The sequence below is a fragment of the Balaenoptera acutorostrata genome, chromosome 8, assembly GCF_949987535.1.
Source record: "Balaenoptera acutorostrata chromosome 8, mBalAcu1.1, whole genome shotgun sequence".
In the NCBI taxonomy this organism is placed as follows: domain Eukaryota; kingdom Metazoa; phylum Chordata; class Mammalia; order Artiodactyla; family Balaenopteridae; genus Balaenoptera; species Balaenoptera acutorostrata.
In genome coordinates this window covers 81306404-81330179 of record NC_080071.1, presented here as the reverse complement: position 1 = coordinate 81330179, position 23776 = coordinate 81306404, and the positions used below count along the sequence as shown (strand labels likewise).

General features: G+C 38.1%; 1 protein-coding gene across 10 annotated transcripts in view; it reads left to right on the top strand.

The window, feature by feature from the left end:
• DOCK10 (dedicator of cytokinesis 10) overlaps positions 1 to 23776 on the top strand; it is a 289663-nt gene that overhangs the window by 188271 nt on the left and 77616 nt on the right. For all 10 annotated transcript variants that reach the window (XM_057551339.1, XM_057551337.1, XM_057551336.1 and 7 more), the window contains exons 12-22: positions 2764 to 2985; positions 3175 to 3297; positions 4086 to 4168; positions 9272 to 9394; positions 12081 to 12160; positions 13961 to 14148; positions 14978 to 15043; positions 16782 to 16874; positions 20958 to 21081; positions 21278 to 21399; positions 21772 to 21858. In XM_057551339.1, the coding sequence (XP_057407322.1) occupies positions 2764 to 2985; positions 3175 to 3297; positions 4086 to 4168; positions 9272 to 9394; positions 12081 to 12160; positions 13961 to 14148; positions 14978 to 15043; positions 16782 to 16874; positions 20958 to 21081; positions 21278 to 21399; positions 21772 to 21858 (1311 nt within the window). The remainder of the gene's footprint in view (positions 1 to 2763; positions 2986 to 3174; positions 3298 to 4085; positions 4169 to 9271; positions 9395 to 12080; positions 12161 to 13960; positions 14149 to 14977; positions 15044 to 16781; positions 16875 to 20957; positions 21082 to 21277; positions 21400 to 21771; positions 21859 to 23776) is intronic.

Here is a 23776-nt window from a genome sequence, read left to right as displayed (position 1 = left end):
ATGAACTTGGTCACAATGTATTTTTTGTGTATAACCTGCTTACACAGAATCCTGGTGGATGAGACGCATCAATTCAAAATTAAGTGCCATAAACAAAAGTTAAAAAACTTTTTATAAGTATATTCATTTTAAGAAGCCTGTAGTTAATTACATATGTATGTATTTACATATATATGTATGTATATAATTATTCATATGTGTGTTTGTGTACATATGTCTGTGCATATACATATATCGGGTTGGCCAAAAAGTTCGTTCGTTTTTTCCATGTTCCAGAAAAACCTGAGTGAACTTTTTGGCCAACCGATATTTATTTCAGTCCTTGTTTTATTTAATTTCTCTTGCATTTGACATTTTTCTAGTTGAAAATTCTTTCTTTCTGAAATCTTTCTTCTTCTGTGTCTGTGATAACTCTGGCAGCATTAAAAAAATTTTATTAGCTTGTTTTTAAAAATCTCTCTCCACTCCCCCATCTCCTTTATAAGCTGTTTTCCCTACTCCAGTCTCTATCCTGTGCATGTTTATATTTCCTAGGATGCCATTCTGATTCTCTTATTTTTATTTAATGCCTTGAATAGGCACCCACATCCCCAAATCTTTTGGGTTCAGATCTCCAGCCCAATTTCCTTGACTGGACTCCAAACTCATATACCCAACTGCTCCTGGAATGTCCTACAGAGGATTCTCTGTACTAAAGAATTCATCTTTGTATCTTCATCCTATATATTAGTGAATGGCATTGTCATTCACTTAGTTTCCTATAGCCCCAAACCTGGGAATTTTCTTTTATTCATGCCCCTGTGAACCCTCTCTCCAACCAACCAACACACGCAATGGATTTCCAAGCCTTTTGGTTGTACCTTCCTAACATTTCTCAAATGTATCTTCTGCAAACACATCCTAGTTTTTTGTTTCCACTCTGATCTCACTCTAAACCTGTGTTTTTTTCATGTCTTTGTGACTTTGCCCATGTCACTCAACCTACTAGAAGCCCTTTATAACTTCCCCTTTACCAAATTTCTACTTCTTTAAAACTCAAGCAAGAAACTTTCCCTTCCCTTTCCATCTGCCTTTACCTTCGCATTTTCCCTTTACTTCACATCTTCCTCTTCCTTCCTAGCATGGTAGTAAGAGGTTAAGGGAGCAATCACACAGAGGCTTGGAATTGAGTGAGCATAAGAATTCCAGATGATGCGGGGGAGAAAGCCACGTGGAGGCGCAGAGGTTCCATGCCCTTGGATCTGTCAGGATCTGGGGCACTGTGCAGGCTGCTGCAGAGGAGATAGCTAGAGAAGATGACTACTGTGGTTGAGAGACTGGTTACTTTGAACAATAAGTAAATTAATTGAACAAATAAGTAAATAAATTAATGGTAATGAAGCAGGTTTTTCACTATTGGATGAAATACTTGCAAATATGAAAAAGGGAAAGGCTAGAAAGAATCTTTGAGGATTTGGATTGGAAATGGAGGTATGACATGAACCCATGAGTTTTTAATAAATATTCATGTACTGATAGAGGTAGAGAAATCATTGTAGCTGTGAATATTGTGTACATGTATATATATATGTGTGTGTCCCAGAAACAATGAACATAGCAAGCACCCAGATCTTGGTTTCTAAGTGTCACCCTCACTAACAGGAACCAGGGCTCTTTGGAGGAATGGCTGGGACATGGAAAGTATAGGATGAGCCTGGAACATCTTGTTGGGTAAAGAAAGAGGTGCTCCAAAAATGATGCTGACCTGCCATAAAGACACAGGAGCTACACTGAAGGGTGTACCTCTAGCCAAATCTGAGACAAGTCGAGTATCACTATAAATAACGATAGTAAGAGATGGAAATTTATTGAATAAAATAGCAATCCATGAGTCTATACATACATATATATATATGTACATTTGTGTGTGTATGTGTATATAAATATATATATAATAAAAAATGAGGGATAAAGGAAAGCTCATTGTTACCGTAAAGTACCGACTAATAAATGTAGAAAGAATGATGGAACTAGAAGATCACCATTGGTAGCCATCATAGCGGTAGTTGGTTCCAGTGGGAGTTATGAATGGTGGATTGGGTTTGATGAGTAGCAGGACATTGGTGTAATCTCAGAAAATATTTCCAAAAAGGCTAATCACTTACCAAAGGGAAAATGGTGACGTTAAAATGGAGAAAACTGGAAGATGCCAACAAGACCAGAATATTTAGGTTAACATTACCTAAAGTGGCGGGAAAGTTGACTTTTTGTGCCCTTGATATAATGAACTATGAAAATCAAATGTCAAACTGGGGTATTACTGCCCCCAAAAGCATGACCTGAGTCAGATCATGAGGCATCATCAGGGATACTGACATTGCAGATATTTCTGAGAGAGTAAAGGAAATAACTAGAAGGTTTTGTAAGGTTGAATCATACATGTATTACAACGTATGAAAAAGAATATTTGGCAGGAAAAGTAGAATGAAGAAACCAACGAAATACAGTTCTGGGATCTGAGGAACCTGATAGTGGAAGGGATTCTGGGAACTTTCCTACAAATATTGCATTTTATAAGTTATATATAAAATATATAATATATGCAATATAATATATAGTATTATATCTATTACATATAATATAGCATATTATATATAGAAATATTCTACTATATATAAATAGTAGTATTTTATCTACTGTCTTATTAAATAATGTACTTAAGGAGGCTATCCCCTGTGTAATGATTTTATGTCAAAACCACCAATTCTTTCTTTTTCTCCAAAGATTGAGCCTTTTTTTGTGAGTGTGGCACTTTATGACCTCAGAGACAGCAGGAAGATTTCTGCTGATTTCCATGTGGATCTAAACCACACTGCTGTCAGGCAGATGCTCTCAGGGGCTTCCGTGGCTTTGGAGAATGGAAACATAGACACTGTCACTCCAAGACAATCAGAAGAACCTCATGTCAAGGGATTTCCAGAGGAATGGCTAAAATTTCCAAAGCAGGTTGCACTTTTGTTTATCTATCATGGGAGGGAAAATGCTTGTTCCATTGTTCTTACCAATAGATTACATAAGATGAGCAGTTTTCCAAATAAAAATCCCCCTTAAAGCTGTACTCTAAAAAAGTAGAATTTTGTAAATGTCTTCAGTGTGATTTCCTAGATGCTTATTAGCTGTTTTCTTTGTACATAGGCTATATTTTCTGTAAGCAATCCGCATTCTGAAATTGTTTTGGTGGCCAAAATCGAAAAAGTACTGATGGGAAACATTGCAAGTGGTGCTGAACCTTATATTAAAAATCCAGACTCCAACAAGGTAATACATGATCTTTTTATAAATGATTTCAATTACTTTCAAGAAATAAAATCACACTGCCTTGATGAATTATCAAGTTTGATAAATGTAAGTCTTGAAATATTCCCTTGTTAGTGAAATGAGTATCAAACAGGAAATTTTTAAAGTATATATTCTCGGCTTATGTTTTTTGATCCTGCAATTTCTGCTGAGACTCTATTGGTAGAAATAAATTTAAGTGTGGACAAAACTTTAACCCCCAAAGACTAAAGTGTTAACGATAATGAAAAGTTAGGATTAATCTGACTGAAAACAATGCTATAGCAACAGAGCTGAGAAGCTGAGACAGAGACCACATGGCCGGCAAAGCCCTATATATTGGATTGGCCAAAAAGTTGGTTCGAAAGAACTTTTAGGCCAATCCAGTACTTACCGTGTGACTCTTTACAGAACAAGTTTGCTGACCTCTGTCATAACAAATAAAAAGAAATACAGGACAGCCTGTGAATGTAAATTTCATAACTCTTTCCATTCCATATTTTAAGGTCTTTTAAGTCAGAAAAAAAGTTGGTATTCCAAGATAAGGGTGTTTTCTACATTTTAAATTTCTAAACTAAAAAGAAAGAAAACGTTATACAATAGTTTGAACACAGAGGATATCATTTGTCTCTTTACAAGGTAGAATCTGTGGGCCAGTAAAGCAGAATTTTACTGAGTTTCAATATAACATGGAAAAGTATTTATTAATATTTTACATGGACTGTACAGTGATGTTCTAAACAACATTTATATTTATTTTTTTTCCTTAGTATGCACAAAAGATACTAAAATCCAACAGGCAGTTCTGCAGCAAGTTGGGAAAATACCGCATGCCATTTGCTTGGGCAGTGAGGTAGGTTGACAATTGCAACCAACAGAATAGAGGTGCATTTATTGTCTGCATTGAAAACTTCATTTTTGAACACGTCTGTGTTACCTGTTATTTTTAACATACCAACACCTAGAAGAATGCTAGTGTGTTCATCTTCAAAAATACCTTGAGCTCCCCAGAAACATGTATTTTACAAGATAATTTAGCAAGCCAGCTCATAATAGACTGGGACCATGACATGTGTACAGTGTATGCATGACCAGGTATGCAATGGGTTCTTGGTAGGATCAAAGCCAAGTCATAACTTCTTTATTCTGTCTATTTGGTCTAACAAACTCCTGATGTTTTATCAGTCCCAAGGGTTTGGTGCGCATAAAATTCAGATGGAAGCACTGTGATTTCTTATGCAGCTGCATGTTTTCATCTGTGCAGAAAACACGGGTCTATATATGGATGTTCAAATGAAACCATCAAATTGATCACTTGAACTCTCTTTGATTTTGGTACTGATTAGTATAGCCACATTTCTCAGTACCAGTTGACTCTCTGATAGAAATGCTGAGTTACGTGGACACTGATGGTGGAACCATCCACCTGGACATATAACCTCTGTATAAAGAACAAAAAATGCTTTTCAGATCTGTTTAAGCATCAATTACTATTGTCCTTGTCAGTCTCTTTGTGTATTTATCAGTACATGAATTTCTTAAAGGAGGAAGTGCCTGGCATAGACATATGGGAAAAGGTCAGCAATGGACAATCTGAATGAACTAAACAAGATTAATTAGTGGTACAAAAAAAGCAGCCTATTAGGTATCCATTTGAATGTTGATTATACCCCAATGCAAATAACTTTAAAATCCAGAATGAAGGGAGAACTAGTTAGTTATGTCATTTTCAGGTCTCACAGTATCCAGTTGTGGTGCATAACCAGGGTAAACTCACCAATATTTTTCATAATTTTGATGTAGTTTTTGAAAGTTGGAGACAGTTAGGTACAGGGAGGAGGAATGTGGAATTAGGGGCAGTGGTAAACCAAGGTAGACTCATGCAGTCTCTAGGGATTAATTTGCCCTAAGGCAGCCCTCTAAGTTAAGGAGGAAGAGACCAGGCCCAGGAATCTGAAAACGTGGTCCAGATCAGATACCACTTATAGACTGTAGCTTTGGTCATGTTTCCTTTCAGAGTCTCAGGGTCTCCATTTGCAGAATGAAACTAACAAGACTGCCTTGTGAACAGTAGTGCAATCACAAGTACAAAGGCATCTGTCATAAAGTAGATCATATATATCATTTTATCTCCCTTTAATGTCTCTACCTACAGGGACAACTAATGCTAGGATATTCTGCATGAATAAAAGATATTATTTAGAAATACTGAACCCTTTATGATGAACTTAATTCATTTTATTCCTTGTAAGTTTCAAGAAAAAGGATAACTAATTGTAATTCGCAGGTCAAACTTTTCATGTTGATAAGTATTCTCAGTTCCCACAAGATAATCAGTTGGGGCAAGTAGAGGGTAGAGGCAGGATGTCCTTTTGCAAAGTGAAATATTCCAGTATAGCAAAATTATAATAGTGAACACATTTTCTCTTTAAGGATTGAGGATTATTCTGAGTATTGTTATAAGCAGACATTTTAGAGCCAGAGCTGGGTTCCCTATCTCAACTCTATTTACCAGTGAATTTAGCAAGAACTTATAGTCTCAATTTTTTTGAATGTATAAAGAGGAATTCTAATTTACTATTTCAGGGATTAACAAGTACAGATATTTACTCAATAAAAGATAGCCATTATTAGAAGCTATTAGTCTAATATGATTATTAAAAGTCCCTGCGGAGATCATATCCACCCAAACAAGTCTCCTTTTCAGGTAAATTTGGGGCAGTGAAGAATAATGTGGGAGAAGTAAAAGAATTACCCATTATAGAAAGAACCTGCGCAGTTAGGAAAAGCAGTAACAACCCTACTTTGAAGTTGTCTTGGTCAAATGTGCTGCAGGAAAGATAGATGAAGTTTCTAGGGAGGCTGATAATACTACCAACTATTGAAGTAATTATGTCTAGGGCAGGAAAGCCAACAAAACCACAGGTTCATGCTGCATGAATGCCTGATCACTGGTTTGACTGTAGACCAGGAAACAGTATACACCACCAATTTGTGCCCATAAATATATGATTTACATAAACATCTCTAGTAACTGAGAAAAATGATTAGCAGTACAGTTCTCAAGATTTCATGTTAGACCCCTTGGAATATCTAACCACAAAAACAAGTACAAGATCCAACCAAAGAAGATTTTAATTTTTCCTCCACAGTGTGGAAACTGCTTCAAATAAATGTTGACCAAATTAGAGAAGGGCTCTTGCTACTCATGTCGTTTTGACATAAGCTAGCCTGCTGACATATCCCAATACCCTACTGATACCGCTGGTTCTCTGGCTCCTTTTCCTTTCTATTCTATTTTCTCGATTGCAACTTATTTCTTGACATAGCTTTGAATGGACTCTAAAACCCTTTGGCCCTTAAAATCAACTGCCACTAAAAAGCATAGAATTGACAGTTAGCTTACAATCATATTTTTACCCGATCCAGTCATCCCACCAGCTGCAAAACACACAAATACTCATCACTGTGAACATTTTATCTAGAACATGCACTAATTTGGTGTATATTCTTATTTTGGGCACCAGCTGTAGCACCATTTTATAGCAAAAAAGGTTATATTTGGTATAGGTAAACAGAATGCACTCAGATGGCTACAGAGGGCATTGTACACTCATTGATTCAGGAGAAAGTCAACCTTTACAAACGTGCCATGTTGTTAAATCAAACTCTTTCCACGTGTATCACCCCCAGGATTATGTGTACCTAAATCCAGGACAGGACTCTTTTAGATTCCTTTTTCTCTGTCCCATGCAACATTCCAAATGGAACCCAGTAAAAAACTGGATTTTCTTTAAAATTAAACAAGACTAAAACAAAAATTTCATTCTTATATCTATACATTTATAGAAGGCACACAGCGCAACAACAACACCCAACAAACGTTTGTCCAACCTCTGTTCAAATCCTTCCAGTGACAAAAACTCAAGTGCATCGCACGGTGGTTCTTTCTGTCTTTTATAGCTCCAATGATTAGATAATTCTTCATATATATATATATATATATATATATATATATATATATATATACACACACACACACACATTTTTTTAAACTGATTGACACTTTTATGTTTTGTCTTCCAAAGCCACAAAAAATGGGCCCAATTCTTTCTATATATCACAGCTATTCATGCTGCTTATTTTTGTTAATATTTTTTAAAGTCTTTATTGAATTTGTTACAATACTGCTTCTGTTTTATGTTTTGTTATTTTGGCCACGAGGCATGTGGGATCTTAGCTCCCCGACCGGGGATCAAACCCGCACCCCCTGCATCGGAAGGCAAAGTCTTCACCACTGGACCGCCAAGGAAGTCCCTCATGCTGCTTATGAATGAAGCTTTCAGGGATACCTAAGCTTCTTTTCCTTTAGGCTAAACACCACATTTTTTTTTCAATCACACTCTAAATGTCATGGCTCTGAGACCTTCATTGCACATTGATCATTGCTCGACTCTGGCAGTTGGAACAGGGCGTGGTGTCCCAGCCATCCTGAAACCATCTGTGTAAATGAATCAGTTCTCTGCTCTCCTGCCAGTTTCCATATTTATCGAGTAGGGACAGAGTGTGAGTGCTGTGACCAGTGCTTCTCTGTGCTCATGTGTTCTTCACGGTGTGTCCAATGTAAGTGAGCTGTTTCCAGGACAGAGCTGCTGCGGATAAGAGCAAAAGCCAGTGATACAACTCAAGTCTACTGATATATTTGAAGTGACTGGTTAAATTTTTTTAAAATACTACTCAACTTAAATTTCTCCCATGTTAGGAAAAATGTCACACACTCAAACACAAGCCCTAAATAATATTTAAATAAAAATAATCTTCAAGTTAAATATTTTCATTCTTCCTCCCCCAGTGTTATTTGATAGGGGACCTTTTTTCCCTCAGTTACTACTTCACAGAAAAAAAACTGAGGAGAAAGGTTGAAGGAGTCTAAAAATATCATTCTGATAAATTCCTGGCCCATTTTCTAAATTATTTGACACTAAAGCTCTATGATCAGATAGCCATTTAAATGGCCTTTTCAGCCTGTGTATTGAAATCTTTGGCTAATGTGAAGAGTAGTAAAAGAGTCTCGTTAAGGTCCTTAAGTTAGAAGAAATAAAAATTCAGCATTTCTCTAACATTGAAGAAAACTCAATTACACATAGGTCTAATTTTCCTTTGATAGGCACAGAGTATGATGAATTATGGGAAAGAAAAAGGACATTAAGCATGCTATGTATACTTGCTTTTCAGGAAGTGTTGCCCGGCATTACTATATTATTTGGATGAAAACAATTTATCTATTTTAACTAAATCTATATAGTCCCATTGAAATGGATCAAGGAAGGAAATAAATGGTTCCAGTTCACAGTGTACTCTTTATTTAATACAAAATGCTCATTCAGGTGTTCTCCATTTTATCTTTGTCTCTGCCCAAAAATTTAGGACATGGGCACATTTATCTTCATGAAAATGTTTCAAGAGTCTGGCTCTCTACACCCATATACACAACCTCATACCCTTTCCACTATTCATAAATTCTAACGGCACCTCCCAAACTGACATGACCCAGGCTTGCCCAGGAAATAATGAAAAAGTGATAACATGTGCTCCTATTCCTCTCCACCCCCCTAACACTCTATGGCTTTGACATGTTACCAAATCATAAATAAATGTAGTTGTAATATGGGCTGCTGTCACTTTAGACACCAGGTTGAAAATAAGAAATTGAAGATAATAAATACAGTGTATAAATGAAATTTTTTTCTGAGAAGTTTTCATGTCTTTTTATTTTGTAAGTTCCTGGACTTTCTTCCATTATAAATGGGAAGTTGAATCATTTTAGTCAACTTAAAAATACGTCGTTGTAAGTAATATCCAGATACCAAGAGGGGAGCATTGGTGGTTCAGTGGTAGAATTCTCCCCTCCCTCCCATGCCAAATACCAAACTGAATAAATATTGTTTTCTTTCAGATCAGTATTTAAGGACAACCAGGGAAATGTGGACAGAGACTCAAGATTTTCACCATTGTATAGACAAGAAAGCAACAAGATTTCAACTGAGGACCTACTTAAACTAGTGTCAGATTATAGAAGGTAGGATGTTTTGGATACTCTTGAAATTAACATGAATCAGCTACATTGCTGCTGTTGATTTGTTATCTCTGCATAAACAATACTCGATAACCAGATTCCCAAATATCCATACTCCCCCAGAAAGCAGATGCTTTGCAGATGACCTCTCATATGCCTAAATGACACCCTAAGAGTAAATTTGCCAGAATGATGTGGAAGGAGTGTGAGACATTAAACTATGTCAGTTACCTATAGCTATGTAACAAATCACCCCCAAAATTAGTGGCTTAAAACAACATCACTTATTTTTCTCTTGAGTCCATAATTTGAGCATGGCTAAGTGAAGACAGTTTGTCTCTTCTGTATATGGCATCGGCTGGAAGAGGTCCAGTGGAGCCAGAGGATCCATTTTTGAGATAGCACATTTGATGACTGGCAAGTTGGTGCTGGCTGTTGGCTGGAAGCTCAACTGGGGCTATGGGTTGGAGACCTTGGTTCTTCTCCATGGGAGCCTCTCCATGAGATGCTATGGCTTGGGTTCTAAGAGTACGTATCCCAAGGGACAGACAGAAAATGTTCACTGCCAGTTTCTTAAGATGGGAAACTGTCACAGTGCTATTTCTGCCATAATATACTGTCAAACTGTCACAGGTCCTAGATTCAAGTGAAGGGTATATAGACACCTCTAAATAGGAAGAGTGTTAGGGGATTTTAGAATATGTATGAAACACCACAGAGCAATTAATTGCTGTGAATACAATAATTCATAATAGTTCTGTCATTCAAATGCTTTTGGAAAAGACAATGGAAGCTAGAGCTAAAAGAAGAAAAACATAAAAGTCACAACATTTTTAAAATGAATCACCATATATTCAGCATCTGATGATGGTAAGATTTTTCATGACAAGTGGCTTATCTTAAACTGTTAGTCCCCTGACACAGTCAGGATTCTTGTTCCCTTTGCCCCTTTCCCAAATATTAACTCTCTGCCTCTCCCATCTAAGAATCAACAATTCCTTATCAATTAATTTTGTTTATCCAAAACAAAAATTATATATTACTATGAAACAAGCATGATTAATATTTTCTGTTTCTTCAATAGAGGATATATTCCTATTTAACTAGAAGGGAAGTTTGCCCAATGTTCTTTTTTGTTCTGGAAAAAAATAAACCTTAGGAAGCAAAATAAAAGTGGAATTGAACCAATATTATTTTTTTGTGATTCTACAGGACCACTCCTTACATGGGGAGACCTTCCTTCCCCTTATCAAACTTCATGGTCAAAACCCCTATATCCACTAAGTGGAAATTAAGAATACTTTTCCTCTTTACTTTTTTCCAAGTTTACTAAAGCCTGAAAAGTTGTAACACTGAGCAGAAGGGAATGGGCAAAACAGGAGAAGACCATGCTGTCACAAAACCCATGTTATTGGTGTTTAGCAAAGAAAGTTATCACTATGGCATTTAGAGGGCATCTAGAATACCCAATGCCATAGTGGTGAGACATTAAATTATTTCATGGATGCCTCACACGTAATGACATTTATTCTCAGTAGTGTGCTGATAAATGTCTACCACTGACCCTCTAGGAGGAAAAAAACTGATTTGTATTGATGGCAAATTTCTATGGTGTAAATTCTCCTCCCATTGCTGATTTCAAGCTACCAATGGGGTTTTGCCAAACATGGAGTTGGAAAGAAATGTGCACACCATCATATAACATTTCCACCACACAGATAGGTGTAAATAACCTCAAGAGCATGGATTCTTTCACCATGTAGTAAAACAATTACTAAGTGAAGAATTTTCAGTGCTTTTTACCTTGGTATTTAATGTAATTTGTTTAATATAATTTCATTTTTAATAATGACTGTGTTTTACAGATGGCAGGCAAAATAACTGAAAATATAACAATTAGCTCTCACAGGCTGGGAAGAGCTGGCTCTGACCTACCACTATAGTTATTCTGCCTCTCGAAGTAGACTTCCTGAGAGGGGTAACACTTGAAACTGTTCTTAGCAACTTTCACCTTACTATAAAAGAAGATAGGGGAGAAGGTTTTAGTAAAGAGGGAGGAAAGGAAAGTCAAGGACTCATGAATTAGAGTGACTGTGGGCACAGGGATAGGTGGTGAAGAAGGGTCTACATACACTTACTAGGGATCAGGGAAAGGGCCCTTTTCCTCCTGGATTGTTGGTGAAGAGGGAAAAAGCAAACTGTCCACTTAGCAGTTGTGGCAAAGACCAGCCTTGCTCTCAGAACTTCTTAAAATTCCTCATGAAAGTGAATTATTTAAATCGGTTCAAATACTAGTATTTTTGTTAACAAAAACTAAATATTTACCATTTACCAAAACTAACGATTTACACTGCACTTGTTTGGCCATATAAATGTTATCTGAAGTGGTGCAAATAAATTTAAAACATTCTTCAGAATATCTGTAACTTGACCCCTCCCTGATTTTTAATTTTTATTTGCAAAATCACATAAATTTTAGTTTTCAAAATAAAACTAGCTAAATGAAATTATTCACAAGATTGTTTAGGGTCCCACTGTTTATCCTTATCAAAGCTCAGAATTACCATTGTCTGTTTTTTATCCTTGACAACTAGAATAATTCACTGTGTGTGTGTGTCTGTGTGTGTGTGTGTGTGTGTGTGTGTGTGTGTGTGTGTGTGTGTGTTTCTATGCTGGTATACTTTCACAGAGCTGACAGAATAAGCAAAATGCAGACCATTCCTGGAAGCCTGGATATCGCTGTTGACAACATTCCTTTGGAGCATCCAAGTATGATGATGATGTCATGGCTTGCTTGTAGAGTTTTGAATGTTTAGTGGCTTTTTGGTTGGTTGGTTGGATAGTTGGTTCGTTACAAAGTTTTGTCTGGGGATTTTTTTCTCAAGGTTTAGGATAACAGTAATTCATTATCCTATAGAAATTTGGGATGTCTTATTTCTCCATTAATACAGACTGTAAGTATTGTAGGATAGGAACTATATTCAGGGTGACCTAATATTCATCTGGTATACACCATGCACCGAGCAGGGTGTTAAATTGTATCACTTAATCCTCAAAACCCTGAAGGGTTGCAAATGAGGAAGTCCGGTTCAGATAGATTGATAAACCAATAACCCATAATGGGCAATGCCACACTGAGCTGTCAAAGGGCTACTCTGAACACCGTGCGTTGCCGCCCAAGTGGCCATGCAGTAATTATAGCCGGAAAGTTTTTAGACTCTGTTATTACACAGAGAACATATATCTTTTCCAGAATATGGTCAAAAGTTCTATTTATGTTAGTGAAAATTTAAATTTCAGAAGCAGTTTTATTAACTTATAAATAAGATTTTTCAGAATTTATTTATTAAGTGGTGAGATTAGTTTATTTGGTTTTATTTTCCTTCTAATTATACCTTTTAGTGACTTTCTCAGTGATGCAAAGAATGAATAAAGGCATCCAAAAAAGAACTACAAACTGGGAGAGGATTATTACCACAGGATATTTGAATTACCATTAGCACTATTAAATTTTCCATTCTTATGATTTTTCCACAAATCACTTTAATATGAAATAAAATGAGCATTCTAACTTAAATCATGGCTCCAAATCACTTTTGTATTGATTGGTGTGAAAAACCAGATGACAAAGTAAACCATTTCTTCTACCTGATTTGTGGGAGGTTGCTTTTATTACCTAGGGAAAAGAAAAATAACAAAAGAGAAAGCTAAAATATTCTCTTTGAATATCCTATGATATTCTCTGATCTCATAGGATATCAGAGAAATTTGAACATATGATAAAAATTTTCTAATTGATTTTTGAAGAAAAAAAAAGCCTATGATCTGATTCCCAAGCATATAGCTAACGATATAGCTAAGCATGTAGCTAACCATGTTGCTTGTTTGAACACAGGAAGATTCTAGATGGGGTAAAGGAAGGTAGAAGGCCTTGCTTTCTTTCAGTGCCACAACTTCAGCCTCCAAACTGCTTAGTGACAAGTTTTGATTTATAAATTCCTAATGGTCTTTTTCCCCCTTAGGCTGTTTTTACAAGGTTAGATTTTAAAAGATTGTGAACACTGAAGAGAAAAATAAAATTGTAACTATTAATGCAGAGGGGGATTAGGGCCTAGGTTGTGAAATCATTCCATAGGGAAAATTACTATTAAGCCAAGTGGTACTATCAGTAATAAACCCATTGGACAGAGTTTTGTTCTGTCATAGATCAATATTTATAGTATGATGGCCCAAGTCAGTGAGCTAGTCTTTATCTTAGAATATCTGGTTAGTATGCTCAGAGGACCTCTAGCTAAAATTTACTTCCTATATGAAGCTTAATACAAAAAGAAAATAGTTATAAATCCAAAAGATTTACCAGTTTTTTGAGATATCAGTTTTGATGTTAAATATATCACTGAGTATCTATCATGCTTACCTCCTACAAAGTTTTTAGGCCAGCATAATTTAACATAACTTAGTATACAAGCATGGAGTTTCTATTTTGAGTAGATTCATTTTAAAATAGGTTAGGTATTGTTCACTTATAATCGTATCAAGTGACAAACTTTTCTTTTCTGATTTTTAAAGACTGTGTAACATCGTCCTATATCCCTGTCAAGCCTTTCAATGTGACGGCTCAACCAGAACCCACAGTGGAAGTGGAAGAATTTGTTTACGACTCAACAAAGTATTGCCGTCCTTACAGAGTATACAAAAATCAAATTTACATTTACCCCAAGCACCTCAAGTATGATAGCCAGAAATGTTTCAACAAGGTATATGTTTCTGAGATATCATCCTCTCTCTCCACCCTATTTAGACCATATTAAGATGGTTTCTTTTTTTTTTTATAAGATTCTCGATGATTTTAATTTATTTATTTTTATTTATTTATGGCTGTGTTGGGTCTTCGTTTCCGCGTGAGGGCTTTCTCTAGTTGAGGCGAGTGGGGGCCACTCTTCATCGCGGTGCGCGGGCCTCTCACTATCGCGGCCTCTCTTGTCGTGGAGCACAGGCTCCAGACGCGCAGGCTCAGTAATTGTGGCTCACGGGCCCAGTCGCTCCGCGGCATGTGGGATCTTCCCAGACCAGGGCTCGAACCCGTGTCCCCTGCATTGGCAGGCAGATTCTCAACCACTGCGCCACCAGGGAAGCCCTAATATGGTTTCTTGAAAGTTCAAATACAAATTACTATAGACTAACAGTTTGGAATAGAAAACCATTTGAAGAAAATGTTTAATGAGAGACAGACAGTGTTGAGTTTCACCTTAAAAGTGTTTAAAGATGCACGTTTTATAACATATGAATAAAACTTTCTGAAATCAGCCCTAAATAATTTTGTTCCAAACTTTATTTTTAGTTTATTAAGAGACTCTGAAAATAGCCTACCTGCACTCTTTCAATATGAGTCTTTTCTTCCCTTTTAAATAATCTCTCCAAATCTTTCTGCTATTTCTGAGTGCTATGAGTAATGTCACAAGAGAATTTGGCTATTCTACATTTTTCAGATTTAATTAGAAGCTACTTATTTTAGGCACTTGGATTGTTTTTTGATGTTATCTAACAGGAAATTACAATGTCCATTTTCCCTCTCTGTAATTTCAGGCACGAAATATAACCGTGTGTATTGAATTCAAAAATTCCGATGAAGAAGATGCCAAGCCCGTGAAGGTGAGCCAAGCCCATGAGGGAATACAGCACATAGGGGGAGACAGGTGCCCTGGTTCTCCCCACCACCGAGGGACTTTTTAGTTTAGTATGCTGGAAAGAGGAGCAATTAAGTACATTTGATTTAGATTTCCTAACATGTACCTGATTGAATAGCTACCATTAACTAGATCTATTAGAAATGCCAGTCTCATGGCTCTGCTTAGCTTTTCATGATTTGGAAAAAAGGAAGCCGTTCTATTGTGAAATCAAGACAAAGATTCCCCTCTGGAAGACTTTGCCGTTTTCAAAGATTAGCCCGCATCTCATGAATTCAGCATGCTTGATTTCAAATGCAGCATCGCAGCTGGGTTTCATGTGGCCTCTGCAGAAGGGCTGCTGCCTACTAGCCTGATGGCTAATGCAGGGGGCCCATGGGGCGCTCACATTTATGGAAGGTGCGTGTGGCCACCTGCCCGAGGACCTCGGAAATGGCTCTGGGAAGCTGGTCCCTGCTGTTGATCACGCGACTTAATAAGATCAATAAAACTATGAGTTTTGTAGGAACTGGGCTGTTTGACCCTATAAAACTGCAACTGGATGCCATTTTTCAGAGTTCCTATTTGATATATACTGTTTTTATTTTAGGGACTTCAAACAACATAAAGAAACTTATAAAAATAGAGAGGAAAATTATTTTCAGTGGGCCTGTGGCCAGATCTTCCCAGTTTGGGTGAATCAGAGGAAGGAGATATAGTAAAGGACAAAACTAATTTCTAACTAATCCCCACGATTATCTGAGATCATCTCTTAAAGCACTCTGTCAGGTACCAATTGTGTTCTCTGTGCTCAGAAGGGTTGTAGCATTATTCAGAAGAACAGTAATCAATTTGAGTGATTGAATGAATCATGCACAATAGAGAGAAAGAGTTCTTTAAAATTGTCCTGAGGCACTCTCAGCATCCCCAGGTTCCAAGTTCCACAATAACATTAGCAGCAGGAGAGAAAAAATAAAATGAAATGGAATTGTCAAGCAAACAAAGGCAATGGCCAGAGGGCAAGCACACCAGGCCTGCTAGAGAATCGCTTATGGGGAAAAATCTATAAAAGAGGAGTACTCGCAGGTACATGTGACCTCTGTGTCATTGCATCCTAAAGCATTACTCAGAGATACAGCTGACTCCAGTAGAGGGACTCTAAGCCTTGGGCTAAAGGGGCTTTTATGACAAGGAAGTGACATATCCCGTCCCCTGGCCTGATGAGGGGCTGGGATCGAAGAATAACACAATACAATGGAGCCTGGAACCAGCCCTACCCTTCCAGCTCTCATTCCTGGTTGGAGACTGGCATGTCAGGAGCTGGGGTCAAACCAAGCCTTGTATCACTAAGGACTGATCGCCTTAAACTCTAGACCAGAGCTGGGTACCGTGGGCCGCAGGAATCAGAATTGAACAAAGTATCTCTTATCTTCTGGTAATCAAAAGTTAGGTAGTAGTGAATTGATTCAGGTATTCAGTATTGATATAATATCTACATAATGAATTAAAGCCTTCAAATTTTCTTCAACAGTGCCCTGTTGTATAATAAATACAGGACAGCAGATCCAAGAAGTTCAAGGTTAATTAGATGTCAGCTAAGCCTGGCAAGTTACCACAAAAATGCATCTTTGTCCCAGAATGGGTAACTGAAGAGTTGTGGCCTTTTTGTGCTCAGGGTTAATTTCAGACACTCATAATCATTCAACTCATAACTTTTTAAACAGTGTATTTACGGAAAACCTGGAGGGCCCCTCTTCACCTCCGCCACCTACACTGCAGTTCTGCACCATTCCCAGAACCCAGATTTCTCAGACGAGGTAAGCCAAGCCTCCACTGCCCCCAGCAGCTCCTTAAAAGATGGGTGAGTGGGTAAGATAATACATGATGACAAACACTCTCTCTAGACTACTCCTCAGACGAAGGACATACCTTAGCAGGTGTCTACATAACCCAGCTTTAAAAACCACGTTAATTGACAGTTGCTCCAGGACTATGCTGTAAATTCATGTATTTCAGCACAAGATTTACAAAATGTGATGTTTTTATTATATCATTTCTTTCAAATTAGACTAATTTTTTTCTTTTATTTTTCATTGGTTAGGGTAACAAACATCGTGTTAGATAGTTTTTACCAATCGATAGTGGCATTTCATACCCTAAGGGAAAAAACAAAAAGGGCTAGAGTAAGAGCCAACACTATTGCTTATAACCCTCATGAACTTGAAGGAGCTTGGACCGCCCCACCTCAAGACCTGCCCTGCCAACTCTCAAGACTCTCTTATTATGTGCCAGGAATCACGCTATACTCTAAATATACACTATCTCACTTGATCCACATGGCTTTCTCCAGAGAAACAGAGCCAATAGGAAGATGACAGAGAGATACATAGGTAGATAGATAGATAGATAGATGATAGATAGATAGATAGATAGATAGATAGATAGATAGATAGACGGATAGATAGATAGGTATAATTTAATATAGATAGATACATAGGTAGGTATAATTTAATATAAGATAGGTATAATTTAATATAGGTATAATTTAATATAGATAGGTATATTTTATAGATAGGTATAATTTAATTTAATATAAACACATCATTATGGAGGCTGAAAAGTCCCACAGTCTACCATCTGCACCCAGGAAAGCCATTGGTGTAGTTCAAAGGCCTGAGAACCAGAGTGTCTATGGTAGAGTCCAGTCAAGGTCTGAAGGCCTGAGAACCAATAGTGCCAAGAACTGGAGAAGATCGGTGTTCCAGGTCAAGCAGTCAGGCAGAAAGGAAATCCAGCCTTACTCTGCCTTCTTGTTCTATTCTCAGTGGACGAGATGTGCCCAGCCGCATGGGGAGGGCCATCTACTTTGCTCAGTCCACCAATTCAAATGCTGGTCTCTTCCAGAAACACCCTCACAGACACACTGAGAAATCATGTTTAGCCAGCTCTCTGGGCATCCCGTGGCCCAATCAAGTTGACACATAAAATTAACCTCACACCTTCCTAATTTATGGATAAGGAAGCCAGCCATCAGAGAAGCAACTTTGACAAGGGCACATAACTGTGAAGTGACAGTCAAAATTTAAGCCAACCCATGTGACTCCAGAGCCTGAAGCTTCACTGCTCTGCTATAACCCATATAAAAAAAAAACTTATTGGATTAGTAGTAAATGACTATACGTCATTATAGTAGTAAATGACTATACGTCATATATACTGTATGTCAGCTTGTATTATAAACAGCTTTAGACAAACAAGTTTCAGTGATTAAATTTAATTTCTAACCGTGAAGCTAAGGTCTGAACTAATGCAACCTGCCAATGTGATTTCTGGGATTTAAAATATCACATCTTTTGTATTAGTTTCCTATTGCTACTTTAACAAATTATCACAGTTTCATGGCTTAAATAACACACATTGATTACCTTATGGTTCGGCGGGTCGGAACTCTGAAATGGGTCCCACAGGGCTGAAATCAGGTGTCAGCAGGCCTCCATTCCTTCTGGAGGTTCTGGGACAAATCCTTACCTTGCCTTTTCCAGTTTCTGGAGACTGCCCATACTCCTTGGCTTGTGACCCCTTCCAGCAATGCCATTACTCTGACCTCTGTTTCTCTCCTCACATTTCTTATGACCCTGACTCTCCTGCCTTCCTCTGATAAGGACCTTTGCGATTACATTGGGCCCACTGGGCTAATCCAGTTTAATCTCCCCATCTCAACACCCTTAATTTAATCACAGCTGCAAAGTCCCTTTTACTGTGTAAGGAGACATATTCATATATTCTGAGGATTAGGACTTGGAGGACATCCTGGGGGGCCATTATTCTGCCTATCACACCTTGTTACACGTCAGCCATTTTTAAACTTCTTAAAAGAACACCAATGAAACCACAGACCTGACTAACCTTATCTCCTTCCTCCACATCCATTTAATGCTCTTAAATTTTTTCCCTATAAATTCAGGACAGAGGTAAAAAAATAATAATAATAAGGGAAAGGGCTATTACTACATTACAGACTATTTACCACATTGGTTGACCTCTTGACAAAGCCCATCTGAAAGGTGCATCCTCTGTTGACATATAAGATTTAAAGAAAAAAAACAAAATGTTCTTACAGTTAAGTCTGGCTTTTAATCTCTCTCACGCTCATGTGCTTCCTGGAATGCTTGTAAAAGCCATGAGCCTTTCCACAAAAGGGCATGTATATAATGAACTGCCTGGTGAACTCTGCAGTGCAGATTCAAAACCATTTTCTTCTTTTTTATTGCAAAAGATGATTGCATTAATTATAAACATGAATATAAATTCTTCTAAGGCACTGCTAAAATATAATGTGAGTATTTGCTACCGAGGAGTGTTAGCATTAATCTGTAGTTTACTGGAATTCTTGAGCACTTGTTTCAGTCCCATGTATTCCGACTAAAAAAAGAAAATTTCATTCTACTGCATTGTTAGTTATTGTATGTTTTGAACTGTATATTGGCTTTTGTTACCAGGTTAGCATGCTGGTATGTAATGAATATATGTAAGCTGTAAACCATTCTAATTCAGGAGTTCTCAAACCTTACCAGGCACAGGATCACCTGGAAGGCTTGTTAGAACACAGATTACTGGAGCCCACCCCAGATTTTTGGATTCCATATGTCTGGGATGGGGCCTGAGGATTTGCATTTCTCAACAAGTTTCTCAGAGATGCTGATACTGCTGTCCCAGGGATGACACTGAAAATCTGTGTAATAAATTCTCTCCTGAACAATGTGAAAACAAAGTAACTATATATATAGATGCACAGAGAGTCTAATAAAAACTAGTAGATAATTTGCTTGGCTCTTGATCACCTTATTGCTTGATTTGACTGTTCAAGAAATTACCTAGTTGCTAATATTGAACTGAATGTCACTTACCTGCATGGGATCCTGGGATTCCAGTGTGACACGTGTTCTTGTCCTGGAAGATCCTATTAATTACTGACTAGTCCATCCTCCTAGTGACTCAAAGCCCCCTAACATCTTTCGCCTTGGTTGCTACCTCTGTATCATCCTACTTTGTAAGGCCGTGGAGGGAATTCAATGACAACCTATGTGACAGAGGTTTGGAAACTGAAAAGCACTATCACATGTAGAGGGTTCCAAAACCTTCCTTTCCAGGAACATGGAGGACAGTCCTCATTAAGTATATTCTTCACCTATATCAATTTTATGTTTTATGTTTTTTTCGGAAGTGTTATTTACAGAGGAGAGCATGACCTCTTTACAAAATGGCTCATTACTTAGTTACCACAATGTAATTTTTTACACATTACATACCACATATCTTTTTGTGGTTTTTATAACAGATAGATTCCATGCTCCAGTTACATCATCTGCAACTACCATGTTTCTCAACAATGTGCCTGTGGATCATCTGGGGATCTTGCTAAATGCAGATTCTGATTCCGTATGTCTGGGGTAGTGTCTGAGAGTCTGCATCTCTAGTCAGCTCCCAAGTGATGCTTATGCAATGGTCCATGCACACACTTTGGGAGGCAAGGACCTACTATTCACTCAACTCATGTCCCTTGATGATAGGTCCTTAATCTGTGCCTTATTTACATTCTACTGTCATGTCTGTGTGCGTGTGTGTGTAATTCATGGTGGTATAAATTATCTAAGGAGAAACACTAGGTATTCTAAGTTATCGCCACAATAAAGAAGTAAAAATAACATCTTAACACATTACTGCTAGTGGGATGGATATTTATTGAGAGTTAAATCGTACTTCTAGTGCTGACTATTAAATTGTGGACCTAGATTTCAGTGAAAGACTTTTAAAAAGACTAACATGCCTAGGCTTTGTCTTGTCCTGACACTGGGAAAATGATTTCAATCTTAGCCCAGCTATTATCTCTTTCATTGCAGGTGAAAATTGAGCTACCAACACAACTTCATGAGAAACACCATATTTTTTTTTCTTTTTATCATGTCACTTGTGACATAAATGCAAAAGCTAATGCCAAAAAGAAGGAGGCTCTGGAAACACCAGGTATTAACAGGAAGCAATCCGAGATAGCTGTGCATGTTATCTCTGGAACTTAAATTGGAGAGTATTTGAAAAGCTCTGATTTATTGAGCTTTTTAAAGTGAAGTTTTGTATTCATAAATGATAAATAGCTTTATTTTTACTCCTCGCCATGAAGGTTTGTACTGAAAAGTTTTCCCTTTGTTGTTCCTTTGCACAGTTGGATATGCTTGGCTTCCTCTCATGAAAGATGATCAGATAGCTTCTCAAGAGTACAATATCCCAGTAGCAACAAGCCTGCCTCCGAATTATTTAAGCTTTCAAGATTCTGCAAGTGGAAAGGTATTGAGTGATGTATAACTTAAGAGAAAAAATACATGGGCTGAATGGCATGAGGTTATCTTCTTTCTGCTGTTTAAATTAACCCAACCTTGGTGTAGTCATCCATGGTAATAAGGAATCAGGTGTACCTGTGATATGTCAAATATCTTGTTTAGTTTGTGGCCAGTAGAAATGATCTGTTCAAAATGATCCCCTGGTATCACATTGGTTTCATTTACCAATATTACCAAATGTATTTGCATCTCTTATTTTCCATCTCTATAGGACTGTGAGGTTGATGGATCAGGATGACAAATTAACGTAAACTAAATAACCTGTTTATTTCCTCTCTCTCAAATTGCCACAGTGACAGTAACAAACTCTTTTTTGCAGCGTGGTGGGAGCGACATTAAATGGGTCGATGGTGGCAAACCACTTTTCAAAGTCTCGACATTTGTTGTATCAACAGTGAATACTCAGGTGAGCGTGTTGTCCTAAAATATCAAAATCTCTAACACGTAGAATCATAAGGCGTCTCCTAGATTTACAGGAGGAGACTCACCATTCCACAAGGTGTCAGAAGAGCAGGTGATCAAAAAGGAAGAATGTTTGTGGCAACACCGTATCCCTCTTCCAGAAGAGATCGAATGTCCTAACCCATGAAAGCTCAGGCACTATCAAACTGCAAACCAAAATTCCAGTAGTGTATTTACCAAGAGGGCACTTCCCTTGGAAGATGGTTTGCTTCCCATGACAACCCCCACATGTTAAAAATATGAAACGTTTAAAATAAAGACTTTGGACCTTTACCTTAAAACTCAGTCTAATTCCCAATCCCTACCCAAGGCTCCTCTCATGGAAAGGCCACGAGTTTGGCAGAACTGTATTTGAGATCCACCTCGGCCAATTTCTGGCCCAGTGACCCTGGACAAGTCACCTCACGCCTGCAGCCCTGTGTCCTCAGCAGGAAAATGATAACAAAAAATCTCCACCTAAGGTGGTAGTGAGGCTCAAAATGAGAAAGTGCACGTGAAAATATCTCATGAGCTGCAAAACGCTGTACAAATGTAGTTATTATCACTGTCAAGTTACCACAAACTCACCCCTTCCATTGCAACGCAGCTTAACTTTACCACAATGTGAGGACTTTTGTGGTACTAATTATAAACAAACTATTACAAGTACATAGACTATGTATTGCTTCTTTCTTAAATTCAATGTGTACCTGGGTTTTTGTGTGTGTGGTTTTTTGTTTGGTTTTTTGCTTCATGCTGCTTTATCCCTAGCACATACTTGGTTACTAAGAAAAATGAAATAATCCAGGTACCACCATATATTGGATCAAAATGTCTTTCCATAACCGCTGGTGCCTCAGGCCAAATTTAGTCCTCTTCCCAAGTCCTATGCCCATGACTCCTTAAACCCATCTTTTCTCTGACGCCATCAACCCTGGTCAAGTCCCACAAAATGGTCATTCTCCACCAACTCCTGCTTTTATATCTCTCAGAATGCCCCGTGTTTCTCTTTCCCACACCTCCAGCTGCTTTTCTCCGAACTGCCCAGGTCTCTCTGTGACTCACCACTGCTCTCCTTCCTGTACATCAGCTTCCACTGCCCACGCACTCGTCACCCTGGGGGACACCTTCTTCCTTCCTCCATAGCGCTATTTACCTCAATTTTCAAACACCCCAGGCCCTATCCTGCACTGTGTCCTCTGTCTGCTTCATACCTCCAAGATCCAGGGATTTTGTGACACTCAGCCTTTCATCAGCCAGGAAGGCGATCTCTCCCTCTCTGCCTACCCTCCCCTGATGGGTCTGGGCAGCTCCTACCCAACCTTCAGATCTTGGCTCAAACGTCACTTCCTCAAAGAAGCCTTCCCTGTCCCCTAACCCCTCAGATATGCTGTATCATCTTGTCATACACCCGTACAGCCCCCTGCTTTCCTTTGAAGCACTTGTCTAATTATGAGCAAATAGGTATGTGTGAAAATCATGGTATGGAACCTGATTCCCGGGCATAATGGAAGGACCACAGAGTGGGTTTTCCTTGCCCCTGGCTCTGTCCTCCATGCCTGACAAGGACCTGACACATAGTCAGCTTTCAATAAATAACTGTCGAATAAATGAAGTGAAACTGAAAATATTACACACACACGCACACACACACGTACACACATACCCCGACTTGAGGGGAACTCCAACCACAGATGCCCTCTAGAACTGACAAAGGCCAGAGAAACCCCCAGAGAGTGCACCTACACTAAAAGTCTGTATGCCACTTCCTGACTACGTAACTTTGACCCTCAACACAGAACTTAGGTATTTCCAAGGTGACACCCTTTTCAGGAAAGAGCATTAAAGGGCAGATTAGTTTGCTTAGGCTGCCATAACAAAAT